The 14,495-nt window shown below is 50.5% G+C and overlaps 1 protein-coding gene and 1 long non-coding RNA gene across 8 annotated transcripts in view; both read right to left on the bottom strand.

Moving 5' to 3' along the window:
* Positions 1–7,255, bottom strand: part of PDE4DIP (phosphodiesterase 4D interacting protein) — a 91,650-nt gene extending 84,395 nt beyond the window's left edge. For 6 of the 7 annotated variants that reach the window (XM_077928144.1, XM_028732161.2, XM_077928147.1 and 3 more), the window contains exon 1: positions 1,495–1,550. In XM_077928144.1, coding sequence (XP_077784270.1) covers positions 1,495–1,535 — 41 coding nt within the window. In that variant the 5' untranslated portion in view covers positions 1,536–1,550. Of the gene's footprint in view, positions 1–1,494; positions 1,551–7,122 lie in introns of those variants that run through there. The other variant, XM_077928143.1, reaches the window with a different exon arrangement.
* Positions 7,256–11,816: 4,561 nt separating this feature from the next.
* On the bottom strand, positions 11,817–14,471 carry LOC114598482 (uncharacterized). Its single transcript, XR_003707060.2, has 2 exons — positions 14,139–14,471; positions 11,817–12,608 (listed from the first exon to the last, which is right to left on the bottom strand). It is a non-coding gene; the product is annotated as an uncharacterized LOC114598482 (long non-coding RNA).
* Positions 14,472–14,495: the final 24 nt, after the last annotated feature.

A 14,495-nucleotide genomic window follows, 5' to 3' on the forward strand; every position in this document is an offset into this window, starting at 1 on the left:
ACCTAGCAATTCGAAAGCACGTCAAAGTGCAAGTAGATAAATAGGTACCACTCCGACAGAAAGGAAAATGGCATTTCCGTGTGCTGCTCTGGTTCGCCAGAGTCATGCTGGCCACATGACCCGGAAGCTGTACGCTGGCTCCCTTGGCCAATAAAGCTAGATGAGCACTGCAACCTCAGAGTCGGCCATGACTGGACCTAACGGTCAGGGGTCCCTTTACCTTTACCTTTAAGGTGCTACTGGAAGGATTTTTTTTTACTTTGTTTTGACTATGACAAACCAACACAGTTACCTACCTGTAACTAATTTTATTTTGTTCTGCTGCAGAATCTGGAATTATGCGTATTTTGTATTTCAATACTTTAAAAATATTAGATGTTACAGGAAAGCACAGAGGTAATAGGAAAATGAAGAATCATTGAGGGCTTTATTTTGTACAAAGAGGCTTTCCTTTTTATCTTTCTCACATCCTCTGAAATTCTTGTGCAGAGCTGCCCTCTTTTCCACGTATCAGGAAGACCAATTCTATCCTTCTGCTACAAGCCATTATGTCAGGACTAAGATCAGCACCACACAGATGCCGTCCTATGGCCAACTCGTGGCAGAGCCATCACCTCAATCGCTGCAGAAACCAAAGCAAGTGTAGCAAAGACCAACCAAGCCTCCATTAGCCTTCTATGGAAGACACCAACGGCAGAGTGCCAGAATGACATCACCCTTCCCAGCTCACATCCTGTATTCCCTTCTTACATATAAGGCGCAAGCACATTCCCCGGAATGGGCAACAGGACCTCCCACATCAGAGGCCTCCCATGACCCTCTGGCCACTTCCCTTCTTTGGGAAAATTGCCTGTTTATTCCTACCTTCTACTTCCTCTATTTAACCTGCTCTAGGACCACAGGAGGACTTGAACACTGATCCTGCAACTGCCAAGTTGACTCAGGAGCCACCAGTGAGGGATCTTGCTCCCGGCTTCTTTGGAATCTCAAGTGTGTAATGTCTACCAGGCCATCCTTAATCATGTGCTTGTTAATATAATCAAAGAACTCTTATTAATATACCGTAATCGGAGTACTGAGGCAGAAGCTACTTTTGCAGAAGCCATGCTGATTCTTCTTCAGCAAAGGTTTGTTCTATATACTTAATATATATATTTTAAAATGCACCCCTTATTTTCAACTTTGGGGGGAGCAAAGTTTGTACTCCTTTTTGTTCTCTTTATTTGGACAATACTTCCATTTTCTGAAAGACCTTTTACAGGGGCTGCAAACAGCTTCCTTGACTCTTCTTATTAACTACACTGACATCCCCCCAATCTTTGATATATACTGCAGCTAAGTTTCTTTTATCATTGTTTTGAAAAACCTGCAAGCATCCTGGAGAAAATGTGACACTTTTGAAATACAAATAACAGAATAAATACAGAATAAATAACAGAAGAAATACAAATAACCTACAGGATAACCAGACATAAACAATAAAGAGGTTCTTACCAGTTGTAGAAGAGGGAATTTGGGATGGTGTGGCTTGTCATACACCTGTCCCAAACCCCTCTTTTATATAACTGTTCTAAGCACAAGGCCCAGATCCAGGGGCGCTGACTTATAAAAAATATTGGGGGGGCCCATACCGGGACGCGTCGTCGTCCAACTTTTGGGATGCACCTCGGCGGGGGCTGTTTCTTCTTCTTCTTCGGAGGCAGAGTTGGGAAGAGCGCCCAGGAAGCTGCCGCTGGTTCGCTTGGGTAGCCGGGAGAACGCAGTTCGAGGTGGCGGTGTTGGGGAGAGACCCTCGCTCAGGGCGCCACGAGACTTGGCGGCCGGCGGCCTATCTGGGGGGTTTTGGAGCGTATTTTGGCGGAGCCGGAGCGATTGGGGAGGAAGGGGCTTGTTGCCGGATTCTTCTGTCGACTTTAAGAAAACTCATGTTTCCCCTCATCTGTAAAAGGGGGAACCGATATTCACCATCACCTTATGGAACCAGATACCCAGCTGTTCTCTTCTTGCAAAAAAAAAAGAAGAAGAAGAAACAGAAACACCTCTTCAGTTGGTTTCAAGCGCAGATAGGGCGATTTAAAGAGAAACCACACAAATGCCTTGTAAATTGTCCCCCACTGCCCACGACTTGGCTTATCCGGTTTGCAACGCGCGAAAAGGCTGGGCCGAGATGCAAACCACTGCCGGGCTGCGATTACTTGATTTAAAGGGAAAGGGTCGCCGCCAATCCGCCCGCGGCAATCGCCTTGCACCCACCCCGAAAGACGCGCCGCAGCCAATGGGATCCTGTTTACCAGAGAGGGCGATTTGCTGGTGGAGGGTTTGAGCCAGACGCGGCGGCCCTCGCGCGCCGGCGGACGAACCCGAAGGGAGACCCCTAAACGCAGACAAAACACGCGCACGCAGCCACATGGCAACCTGAACCAGAGGGCCGGAGTCGCCCGGCGGCGGCGCTCTGCTGGAGGGGCGCCCAAGATTATTGGGGGGGCAGAGCCCCCCAAATGATTTTTTGAGGGGGCTCGGGCCCCCTCAGGCCCCATGGAGTCGGCGCCTATGCCCAGATCTTCTTCTCCTTTGCACCTGAGAACTGTAACCAATGCCCTCCCCCCGGCCCCAAATATAACCCCATCAGACTTTACTGGGTCAGTCCCAATTTTGATGCCATTCCATGTTTTCATGAATGAATCACTTTAATAAAGGAGGAGCCAATACATTATTATAAGTTATTATAAAATATAAAATAAGCATGGGGATGGAGTTGACAGGCAAAAAACAACAACATATTTATCATAGAATGAAGAATTGGAATGACAATAAGATAAGATTAAATTAAACTGAAAAAGAACAGGACTTATTTATTACTTATAGATGAGAATCAAATACATAAATATAGCATGGAAGCTAAACAGTTCAGCAAAAAAAGTTGCCAAGAAGGATTTAAAGCTTATGGCACATAATAAAATGAACATCCTTTACAGTTTACTTGATAAAATCCTGCCTGCCATATGAACAGTATCTAATTATTATTTTAGCATTTCCAACTACTTTCCACTTAAATGTCTACAAGACAGCTCACAACAATATATACACTAAAAACAATGGGTAAGCACAGAAAACAAAAATGAGAGCAGCTGAGAGTGCTAAGCGGCATCCAAGCCGCCTTCCTGTCCTTGGGGGTCACTGAATGGGCCCCTGCTTCACAGGTGAAGGTTTTTTTGGGGGGTCACAAATAAGCTTTTTCATTCTGTGCCTTCACTGTGAGGAGGGAGTTTCACTCTGGGTGGGGCTGGTGAATCTTTCTCCCTGAAGAAATGGGAAAAGCACCCCTGGAAGAAAAGCCTTGCCTCCAGCTGGGTTCCTTCACTTGGTTCAAAGGACGCCTCTGACGCCTCCTCATCCCCCAGCAAATGGGGCCCTTCTCCAGCGGAGCCCAGCCCAACGCCTCCTCTCTGGGGTGCAAGCCCTCCCTGGATGATCCCTGCCGCTGTTCCAGGGGGCTTGAAATGCAGCCTTTCCGAGGGATGGGCTGTGCCAGGGCAAAGAAGAGTACAAGCCAGCTGTCCCAAGGCAGCCTCTTCTGCAGATGCTCTTCTGTGACTGTTGGGCATTAAGAGTCACAGCACCAGCAGCTCAGGCCACAAGGGAAGAGAGTTGTGCAACCCAGTAAGAGATGCCCACTGACTGCAGGGAACCCTTAAAGGCACAAGCAGGAAGAAGCCCACAAAGCACACCAATGTCTATTATCACAAATGGGGAAAGCCCTACTTACCCCTTCTGCCAGCCCCCTTTGGCTCAGGTCATGGACTGGTGATGAGCCAGGAAGAAGACATGAAGAAAGGGCTTCCCGCCAGACCTGCCTGGCTCACCGTGAGGCCCTCCCTTTGCACAGGACTTTCTTCTTGCAAGAAACTAAGCGGGAGGGAAGCCTGAAGCAACAACTGCCCCCTTCAGCAACACACACAGGCATGCAGCCTGGAAGGGAAGGAAGTGCTGCCTGCAGAATCCAGAGGCTGAGCCTCCCCAGCGACTGCCTGGCACCGTGAAGTCAGCAGCCCCATGGAGGGGGAGCCCAGGCAGGCGGAGGTGGAAGAAGCAGCAGGCAGCTCCTTGGGTCAGGCTGAGGAAAATAAGAAAAAGGCTCTTCCTGCTTTATCTAAGCCCAAACGGCTGGGCACTGACTGGCCAAGGGGCTTTTGACCACTTTAACATCACAGAAAGCCCTGGGTGAGCAGGCTGAATTATTCAGCTCCCGCTAGATTCAGCTTTAAAGACTGCTGCCAAGAGCCCCAGTGTGGAGAGGATCCTTTTAGAAAATATTGGATGAGGCCCGCCACTGCTCTTTCCCTGCCCTCTTGTCCTCTGCAGAGAGACAGCTGCTCCTCTGGGCTCTGGGGAAGGGGCTCTTCTCAGTCTCAGCTGCATTTATGGCTCCTGTGGTCCCGCCCTGAACCTCAGAAGCATTACAGGCTAAGTGAGATTTCAAAGGGCAGAAGACCATTAGTGAAGTTGCATCCTCAGAAAGTGACTGGGGGGCACAAAATAGCTGCTCCATGGGAGAAGATAAGTGAATCAGTCTCCCTGAAAATTAGCAGCACAGGCTGAAATTCGGGGTGGAGGGACCATGAGGGCGGGGTTGCTTAACCCTTTCCTTCCTGAAAAGAGCTCCGCTACCAGGCTCCCTTCTGGCTTAAAAGGGGAAATAACAGCGGCAGCTGGTGGATGCTGGACCTGGTAGGGCAACTAGGAGGTCATATAGGCAGGGGTGGTGGAAAGGGGAAAGTTGCCACCCAGAACTGTTAACAAGGGTTGCCATAAACGTCCAGAGCTATGAGAAAAGGTCCTCCTGCTTCTTCACTTCTAGACCTACTTTCCAGAATATGGAGTAATATTGTGGGACATTTATTGGATCTGGGAGAACAGGGTATGGTGCCTCGCAAGACGAAAAACTCGCTAGACGAAAAACTCGCTAGACGAAAGGGTTTTCCGTTTTTTTAGTCGTTCCGCAAGACGAATTTCCCTATGGGCTTGCTTCGCAAGACTTGCGAGTTCTTGCGAGTTTGTTTCCTTTTTCTTAAAGCCGCTAAGCCGTTAATAGCCGCTAAGCCGCTAATAGCCGTGCTTCGCAAGACGAAAAAACCGCAAGACCAAGAGACTCGCGGAACGGATTAATTTCGTCTTGCGAGGCACCACTGTAAAAGCCACGGCTTGGCCCTCAAGTGAGGCCTTTGGCCAGTCATTGTCTCTCAGCCTCACCTACCTCACAGGGTCATTGTGAGGATAACATGGGAAATGGGAAACCAGGAGGGCCACCTTGAGCACTTTGGAGGAAAGGTGGGGTATAAGGGGAAAGGAGTCATAGAATCATAGAATTGTAGTGTGGGAGGGGATCCCAAGCAGCTCAGCTGGTCCAACCCTCTGTGATGCAGGCATCTCAACTACAGGAGAGCCCACAACCTCTAAACAGGACCACCAGAAAGCTCTTCCGGATGTTCAGTTGGACTCTCCTGTCTTGTATAGAGCATTGCAACAATCTATTCTGGAAGTTACCAGAGCATGGTGTCACCACAGCCACGTCTTTCTAAAAGGGCCGAGAGATGGTGAAGCAGTCAGAGCTCGAAAAAGGCCCTCCTAGTCACCAAGGCCACCAGCTGAATCCAGCAACATCCCCAAGCTGCGAATCTGTTCCATCCAAGGGAGTGCAACCCTGTCCATGACCGGATGTCTCTCCACTTCCTGGGACACTAAAGACCTCCATCTTTTCAGGATTCAGCTTCAACATATTGCCCACATCCAGGACATCAATGCCTCCAAGCACTGGCCTGATTTGTTTGCACAAAGTCTGCAGAGAGTTTGTCCACCTTTGGTGCCCACCCAGCACTCAACTCTCACCTGTGGTTCCTAGAAGCTGTCGGCACGAGACAGCGGACATACCCCAGGAAACGGCATTGACTGGCCAGCTGAAGCAGTTGAGGGGAGTTGAGGGGTCTGAAACCCTTGGTGAGTTAGGGATTTCCATGAAGGCTAAGAGAGGACCCAACAGTCAAGAAGGTGGTTTCTGCACATGCTGTAGAGGGAAGTGAGGAGCAGATGGGGCTTGTCAACCTGGGAAGGGAGCCCATCTAGGAGAAAGAACACTCTGACCTTAAACCTTTGCTGCCTTGCAGGACATCTCCAGGAGAAGAAACGCTCAGGGGTCAACCCTACACAAAACGAGCTGAGGCCCTAAGACGGTTAGCTGGCTCCCTGTACGCCTCCTTCCAGCAACCCCTGCAGTCCACCTGGTGCCAAACATCTTGCTCCACTTTCCTTTGGGCCCCATCAGCGAGGCTGAGAGAGGGGGTTTGCCATCCGGGCAGCCCAGGACCTCCAGGCACTGTCCCCAGGCCTGCACCCCAGGGAGGTCGCACTCCCTTGTCTCTCCAGGATGCCAACAACATTCTGATTTGTTTGCAGGGAGGTCAGATCCTGCCTTGAGCAACTATTACCCCGCACTTTCCAGGGCATTTTCTCCTCCATCTCCTTACTGCAAAAAGCCTGATTTTGAGGGGAAGGGGGTTTGTTGTATAAGAGCCTGCAGTCAACTTCCACTGTGCCGGGATGTGGGTGAATTCCACCCCAAACCAGCAACCATCTGGCTGTGCCTGTGAAACGTGGTCATGAAGCCGGCTACCAGCTTGGGCGCTTCCTGGGATTTTCTTTCAGGTTCACACGCCGCCGCCGCCGCCGCCGCCGCCGCCCGGGAAGAGGCCGAGCGGGGGAAGAGGCCACCATCCCCGCGCGCCCCTCTCGGGATCCCCCTCGCGCGCGGGCGCAGCAGCCCGAGAAGAAGAAGCGGCGGCGGCGGGGGGGGGGGGGATGCCGCTGGCAATGACCATTGTACCACACGACCCTCCGGGCGGCGCCAGGCCGAGGCTGCCCAAGGCCGCCCGCTTCCTCCCTGGGGCGCCCTCTGCCCTTGAGCAGGGCCCCCGGCCCCCGGGGCAGCGCTGTCTGGCCCGCTGCGCGCTGGAGCTGCGCCGCCCCAGGCCCGGGGCGCCCCCAGGCCGCCGCCGCCGCCTTCCCTCCGCGGCCGGGCACCCTCCGGCGCGCCGCGACCCCGAGCCGCCTCCCCGCGACGGCGCGTACCTGCTCCCTCCGGGATGCCGTCGCCGAGCCGCGCGCTCCCGGAGCCGCCTCCAGCTGACCCGCGCGCAGCCGCGGCGCCGTCTCGGCGGAAGGAAGGGGCTGCCGCAAGGAGGACCGCGACAAGGAGCGCATCTCTTGCGAGAGACGGAGGAAACCTTCGGAGCAGCCGCAGAAGAGGAGCCGGGCGTTTGGCAGGTCGGCGGGATGCGAAGCGCCTTGCGCTGCCTCCGTCCCGGGGCGCCTCCAGAAAGGAGTTTCCCGGGCCAGCACACAAGGTTTTGCAGCAGCCACGTGAGGGCATGGAAATACAACAAACAAACAAAACACATTTATGGTTTTGGTTTTTGGTACATTTAATACGATTTCCCACCTGAGAAGTAAAAAAATAACCATTTTACATCTGCAGTATAGAAGCTTGCCAGCACATTTGTCTGTAGGAGAATCATGGCATCAGAGAATGGTAGAATTGGAAGGGATCCAAGGGTCATCTAGTCCAACCCCCCACGATGCCGGAATCTCAGCTAAAGCACCCTGACGGGGGCCATCCAACCTCTGCTTGGAGGAAGGGGAGTCCACCACCTTCCATCCCACTGTTAAACACCCTTACAGACAAAAAGTTCTTCCTGGTGTTGAGTCGGAATCTCCTTTCTTGTAACTTGAAGCCACGGGTTCAAGTCCTACGCACCAGAGAAGGAGAAAACAAGCATGCTCCCTCTTCCATGTGACAGCCCTTCAGATACGATATTGGAAGGTGGCTCTTTTATCTCCTCTCAGTCTCCTCCAGACTGAGCATGTCCAGCTCCTTCAACCGTTCCTCATCAGGCTTGATCATCTTGGTCGCCCGTCTCTACATACGTTCCAGCTTGTCAACATCCATGGGTGTAAGTGGGGGGGGGCAGCTGCCCCTCATCAAGTAAATAAATAAAAATACTGCATTAACTGAACAATTGTGTCACAGATAACTCGGTTCTGCCCCCTCCCAACATAAATCCTGGCTACACCCGTGTAACAGCCTTCTTAAATTGTGGTGTCCAGAACTGAAGACAGTATTCCAGGTGTGGTCTGACCAAGGCAGAATCGAGTGATACTATTACTTCCCTTGATCTGGACACTTGATTTCTGTTGATGCAGCCTAGAAGAGCATTTGCTTTTTTTGCTGCTTCATCACACAATGGACTCATGTTCAGCTTGTAGTCCACCAAGACCCCAAGGTCCTTTTCACATATACTGCTAGTCAGCCAGGTGCCCCCTGGCTGCCCCACTAGAACCCCCCCCCCATGCAGCATTGTTGTGAGAAGATAAGTGAAATGGCTTGCTCTCCTTTTGCCAAGTTTCAGCAAGGGGGGGGCAGGGGGCACATTCCTGTTTCACTTCAGGTGGCAAAGTGGAGTGGGCAGGCCCTGGAGGCATGGGAGAAGACAGAGGAGCCTGGGAGATGTGGCTCAGTAGATTGTGGTCCTTTTCTTCGCATCGCAGTGTCTTGGATTCTCACGCCACATTCCTACATGTGACTCTTCTGAGCATTCTAAACCTATCCCAGTATAGCCTGGGATTATTTAGTAGGCGATGCTGGGGACTGGAACTGGGAATTCCACCGTCTGCAGACAAAATGGGGAGATCCTCCTGGAAGGCATGGGCAGTGAAGAGGTAGCTTTGTTGCCTTCAGTCCCAACCACTAGGTCAGGGGTCAGCAACATTTTTCAGACATGGGCCGGTCCACTGTCTCTCAGACCATGTGGTGGGCCAGACTATATTTTTTTTTTTTGGGGGGGGGGGAAATGAACGAATTCCTATGCCCCACAAATAACCCAGAGATGCATTTTAAATAAAAGGACACATTCTACTCATGTAAAAACACGCTGGTTCCCGGACCCTCCCTGGGCCAGATTGAGAAGGTGATTCAGCCGCATCCGGCCCACGGGCCTTAGGTTGCCTACCCCTGTACTAGGTATTCTGCAACCTACTTTCGTCCATGGATCTGTTCGGGTGGAGATGGGGTGTATATGGGGAGATAGCGGAGGGCTAGGGCCTCTGGTGGGGACACCTTGTGCTCCTTCTGCAACAGTTTGCCCACCTTGGATCCCCATTCTGCACGCAGCTCCTAGAAGCGTCTGCAGCCACAGCAGCCACACCCCGGAACGGCTCCCTTGTCCCCATTGTCTCTCGAAGGAGGACAGCAAATCCCTCTTCATCTCGGATGATGAACTGCTTCTCCTACTAAACCTTTACTGCCACCTAGCGGCTGACTCTGTTATGTAAGCAGACATGTTCAGAATTGGGCTATTATTTTATCATTAAAAACTTTGTAATAAGATTAATAAACATTTTAGATTCAGACACATAATAATATTTTTGTTCCCTGGCTAACAATATTTGTCACATAGAAAATTCCTGGGAAACCACGACATCTACTGAAGGACATGCACAACCCAATTAGATGTTAGAGGCAAAGGAGACCATTTTCCAACTTTCCCTCCTGTCTGTCTGTCTGTCTGTCTGTCTCTGTCCCTTTGGGTTGAGTAGTTACTACCCTGTTTCAAATATTCTCTTTCATGTCAAGGTTTAATTTATTAATTGATATCTCAACTTTATGTATAGAGTACAGTCAAGGAGGCTTACAACATAAAAGATACAAACACAGTAAAGCATTAAAAAACAATCAGAAGGAATGATTATGGATGGACTCTATGGGGCTGCCTTTGAGTCTTCTGCTAGTACAGAATGACACAGGCTAGCAAAGTTTTCCCAACAATTGAAATCAGGAGGGGGGATAAAAATCCTGGGAGTGAGAGGGTAGGCTCTGGATTGGGAGGGAGCCTTCAGCAGAGAGCCCCCCCCCCCCCCGGCTCTCCTCCGTTGTGGGTAACGGTGGGCCTGCGCTCCAGGGGTCCTCCCCTAGCACCCTTTCTCCAGCACTCCTTTTTGGCCCGGAAACTTTTAAAAAATATTTTTAAGACAAGGATCAATATAGTTTGAGATTTTCTTTAACCTGCAGCAGTTGTACAGAAAAACAATCTCCCCCCCCCCCATCCTAGTGCAGCACTGGGGCACTGAAAAAACCCAAATGGGAGGTGGAAACCATGGATATTTTCTGGAGTGCCATGGCCCTCGGAAGTGGTGAGAAGCTCAAAGATTTCAGAAGCTACTCAATGTTCTGCCTGATCACCCCATGAGGAGTCTGCTAGAGTTGAGAAGAGAACGTTTTTATGAGAAAACCAGCCAAGCTACTGCATAACCTACTTAGTTAACATTAATGGCTTCTCTATGACAGAGAGTGAGTGACAGATGTTCTTCAACAGCCCTGTACTCCCTCACCTATACTACAGCCTCCATTGATTTCATTGGGGAGACGGCATGGGAACCTGCCTGTGGCAGAATAACCCACTGGGTAAATTGGCAGGAAACTGGACCCTCTGGCCTGTGTGTGTGTGTGTGTGAAGAACTGAAGCCAGATGAAAACATGCTTGTTTGAGGCTGAGCTTTGTCCCACTGTCTGTTTGCAGTTACCTTGGACTTTCTCCTGACTCTGTCGTCATCACGTTCATCTGGAGCAGCTGCCAATGTTTGCAGAGCAGCAGTGATCCTTCCCCCGAGGAACAGAACATGCCAGATTGCCCTTACACAGCATTTCTAAAAAGGCGGAGAGCCCTCACTTTCCCAGGGCCTGCACTGGCAGTTACTTCTCTTTAGGCTGAATGCTTTGAAACTCAGTGAGCAGCACTGCTACTCCTGCCCATGCAAAATGTCGTTCCTTGTTTATATGCTTTGCATCTGCTGCAATGCTCTCAATGCCTCTGGGTCTTATTGTACCAGTCTTTCATCTCCCTTCCTCTGAGAATCTGGCAGAACTCGGGCTCTGCAGTTGCAGCACAATGAGCCCACAACTGATGGGGGGGGGGGTCACGTTCTAGGGAATCACACCTAAAGTCAAAACTGCATATACAGTAGTCAAAACACACATTGGGCTCAAGGGCACATAGGCAGGCCAAAGTCTTTTTTCCCCGGATGCTTGTCCTCTGTTTAATTCTTTTGCCAGGCATGTAAAACTGAATGTGCACAAGTTAGATGTGCCTAAGCTTATTGTATTCAACTGACGTGCCCCCATAACCACTCAGGCGACACTTTCACAGGACTTCATTCTTCAGTTCAGCTCCCAACATGGTACATGCTGTCGTCCGCCAGCAAATCTATCACAGAAAATAGAACAGGAGTCTCTATGGGAAAGAATAAATGGGTCCAAGTCTGAGATCAAGAGGAAGCCCTGCAGCATTGAGCTTTGGTGAAACAGCAGCAAGAAGAGACAAGCCAAGAGCTTCCCAGCAGCAGGAAATCCCCACTTACTGACTCTTGCTGTCCCCCCAACCTCTCCAATATTGCAGGAGACTCTTGGGCTGAAATCCCCATCTATCCTGTCATTTCTTATGAAATACTGCATTTTGATGTGTTTCCCGCAAACCAACTTCAATCTGAACTGAGATTACTTAAGTCAGCAATGTGTACACAGACTTGGAGCCTTGGAAAAAGAAAAAACAGTAAGAGGCTCAGGACTGATTTGAATCCCTTTCTCTGCCCCTCAGGAACGTGATGAGACCCCTGGGCGCTTTATGCTGAAGCTGAAGTATCAGCTGGAGAGACCAGGAGAGATGAATTCTCTTGATGGAAGCTGGGCAAACATATACGCTCGACTCACAGCATTACACAGTCACCATTTGTTTTTATTACAGATCTTGCACAATTGTACAAAAAGATTTTTAAAATTCCTTTTATAGAAGACTGCATGAATCAACGTGGCTTTCTCAAAACTTATAGTAAATACCTGTGTATTACTTATAATAGATAAGCTGCCATCCTGTAAGCTAGAAAGATAAGGCTGCCTGTTGCCCGGTCTGCTAACTATCAACACCTACCAGCTTTGGTCAAATGAGCAGCAATGCTTTTCCTTGTGCAGCCTTTGAGCTGCGTCTTGCGCATGTCTTGCATCCATCTGAGCATTAATGATTTGGGTAGAAACCCGGACCTGAGTTTGAGTTCTCCATCAAGTGGGAGCCACAACAGTAAGTTTCCTTCTCCACTAAAGTCCGCCAGTTCACCCACTTAGCGTGGGGGCAGCTAGCTTTTCAGGCTCAGCACCAACCGTTTCTTCCCAGGCACTTCTGCCTTAGGGACCTGGGCTTCTGGACAGGCAACACGGACTACCAGGGACTCTCTGGCCTGGGAGGCTTGTCTGGGGCCAACCCATGAGACGTGAGAAAGGGGCGACCGTGTGTGATGGACAGCAGGAATCCATTGCTCATTACTGCCTTCCTTAATCATTTTTGGGGTGGGGATGGGGAGGCTTTTTCAGTCCAAGGGCTCTGTTCCCATCTGGGCAAACTTCCCACGGTGCGCAGGGCTGGGCAGAGACAAAAGTGGCTCCAGCAAGGACTAGAAAGGTTTCCTTTGATACAGGCGGCCAGTTGCTCCACACACATTTCTTTCTTTCCTCCCTGCAGGAAGCAAGAGGCCATGTCAGGGTACCAGGACCCCTTCTACCCCCCCCAAAAACACTCCAGGGGTGTGGCCTGCGAAGAGGTCCAAGGGCCACACAGAGAGACCTGATGGGCCACATTTGGCCCTCATGCCGGAGGTTCCCTTCCCTGGTTATGCAGGGGAGCGTGGGACTTTCTCTGTTTTAAGCAGTCTCTCCCTGCCAGCTTTTGGGCAAGACCAGTGGCGTAGCGTGGGGGGTGCAGGGGGGGCCGGCCGCACCAGGCGCAACATCTGGGGTTAGGGCAAATCCATGGGTTAGGGGGCGCAAATCCATGGGTTAGGGGGCGCAAATCCACGGGTTAGGGGGCGCAAATTACTTGCCTTGCCCCGGGTGCTGACAACCCACGCTACGCCACTGGGCAAGACTAAAATGGCCTCAGGAGAATTATTCGTGTCTCTCTATAGGATTAACTTCCAGAGCAGAAACTCAAGCTTGGAGATATTGAAATTGACCTTGATCTTAGGGATTGATCATGATGAGGTGATTAACCGCTGTGACTGAAAGGTTATGCAACATTTCTTATCAAGGGCTAAACGATTGGCTTTGTGCAATGAGGTGGCCCTCCCCTCCAACGAAGCTTGGCTCCCTTTTTATTTCTACTGAGCATAAACCAGATATGAGCTCATATCAAAGATGGCTTTTGCATGTTATTGTAGAAGCACACATTTAATATTCCAGCATTTGCCTGCTTCTACCCTATACTGTGTGAGGCAGCTATAAATTTATAGGGAAGCTTTTAATATTTGATGAATTATTGTATTTTAATATTTTGTTGGAAGCCGCCCAGAGTGGATGGGGTAAATTATTATTATTATTATTATTATTATTATTATTATTATTATTATTATTAATTTTGGGGCAACTGGACCACATGGGCAGAGTAAGGGCAAGTCAAGGCTGCAAGGAGGAGGCAAGTCCTGATTTCTCTTGCTTCTTCTACCACTCCCTAAATAGCACAGCCTAAAATCTTCTAATCTAAAGGGTAATTCTGCGAGGCATGAACACTTCTGGCTTATATTGGAGCAGCAAGAAACTGAGCATGCTGTGGAAGCCTGCGCTGAGGAGGCAGGAGTAACCATGACATCTTGTTGCAATTTTGCAAATCACAACAGTAAAAAATAAGAATGGGTGTGGAAAGGACGGGGGTCGGGGTGACAAAGAGGGCTTTGAAGGATGGCCACATGTGCACAAGCAGCTGGAAAATGGGGTGCTGGGGTGGGAGTGGGAAACGGGGGTCCTGGAACTGCGGGAGGGGGAGACTGCCTGCTTTCCCCCAAGCCCTGGAGCGACGGTGACGAGCACCAAAAATGAGACATCTAGCCTGCAGGCAGGACAGAGCAGAAGCGGCTGCAGTATTAGCTTCTTCTGCCATGAGGAGTTGCGAAGAGAATCCGACAACTTTTCCTGGGTCCCAGATGAAGGCAAAGTATAGTTTGCTTGCATAAGGGACTTATCAATCAGTCATTTTAAATTGAGTGCACCTTACCAAGCTCAGTTTGTACCATATATTTAAGCAGGAATTCTCTGCCCGTCTTGCAGCCCAAGTGGCCAAGTTGGTTGCACATCAGATATGAGTTCAGCATTTCTAAGCAGAACACCAAGGAAGGGGCTACCAATTATGGCACGAGCCCTCCAGGTGTTGCAGGACTCCAACTCCCATCATTCCCGACCGTTGGCCAAGCTGCCCGGAGCTGCGGGGAGTCCCGACGTGGCGCGCGGGTTGCAGGGAGCCCGGCATGTCCGCTGCAGGAAGCTGCGCTTTGGGCAAACCCCGCGGCTCGTGCTGCGCGATTTGGTGGAGCCCCCCATTTATCAGACAGTCAGGAGCCGGAGCGAGCCAAGA

Source organism: Podarcis muralis, chromosome 5 (genome assembly GCF_964188315.1).
Source record: "Podarcis muralis chromosome 5, rPodMur119.hap1.1, whole genome shotgun sequence".
In the NCBI taxonomy this organism is placed as follows: Eukaryota; Metazoa; Chordata; class Lepidosauria; order Squamata; family Lacertidae; genus Podarcis; species Podarcis muralis.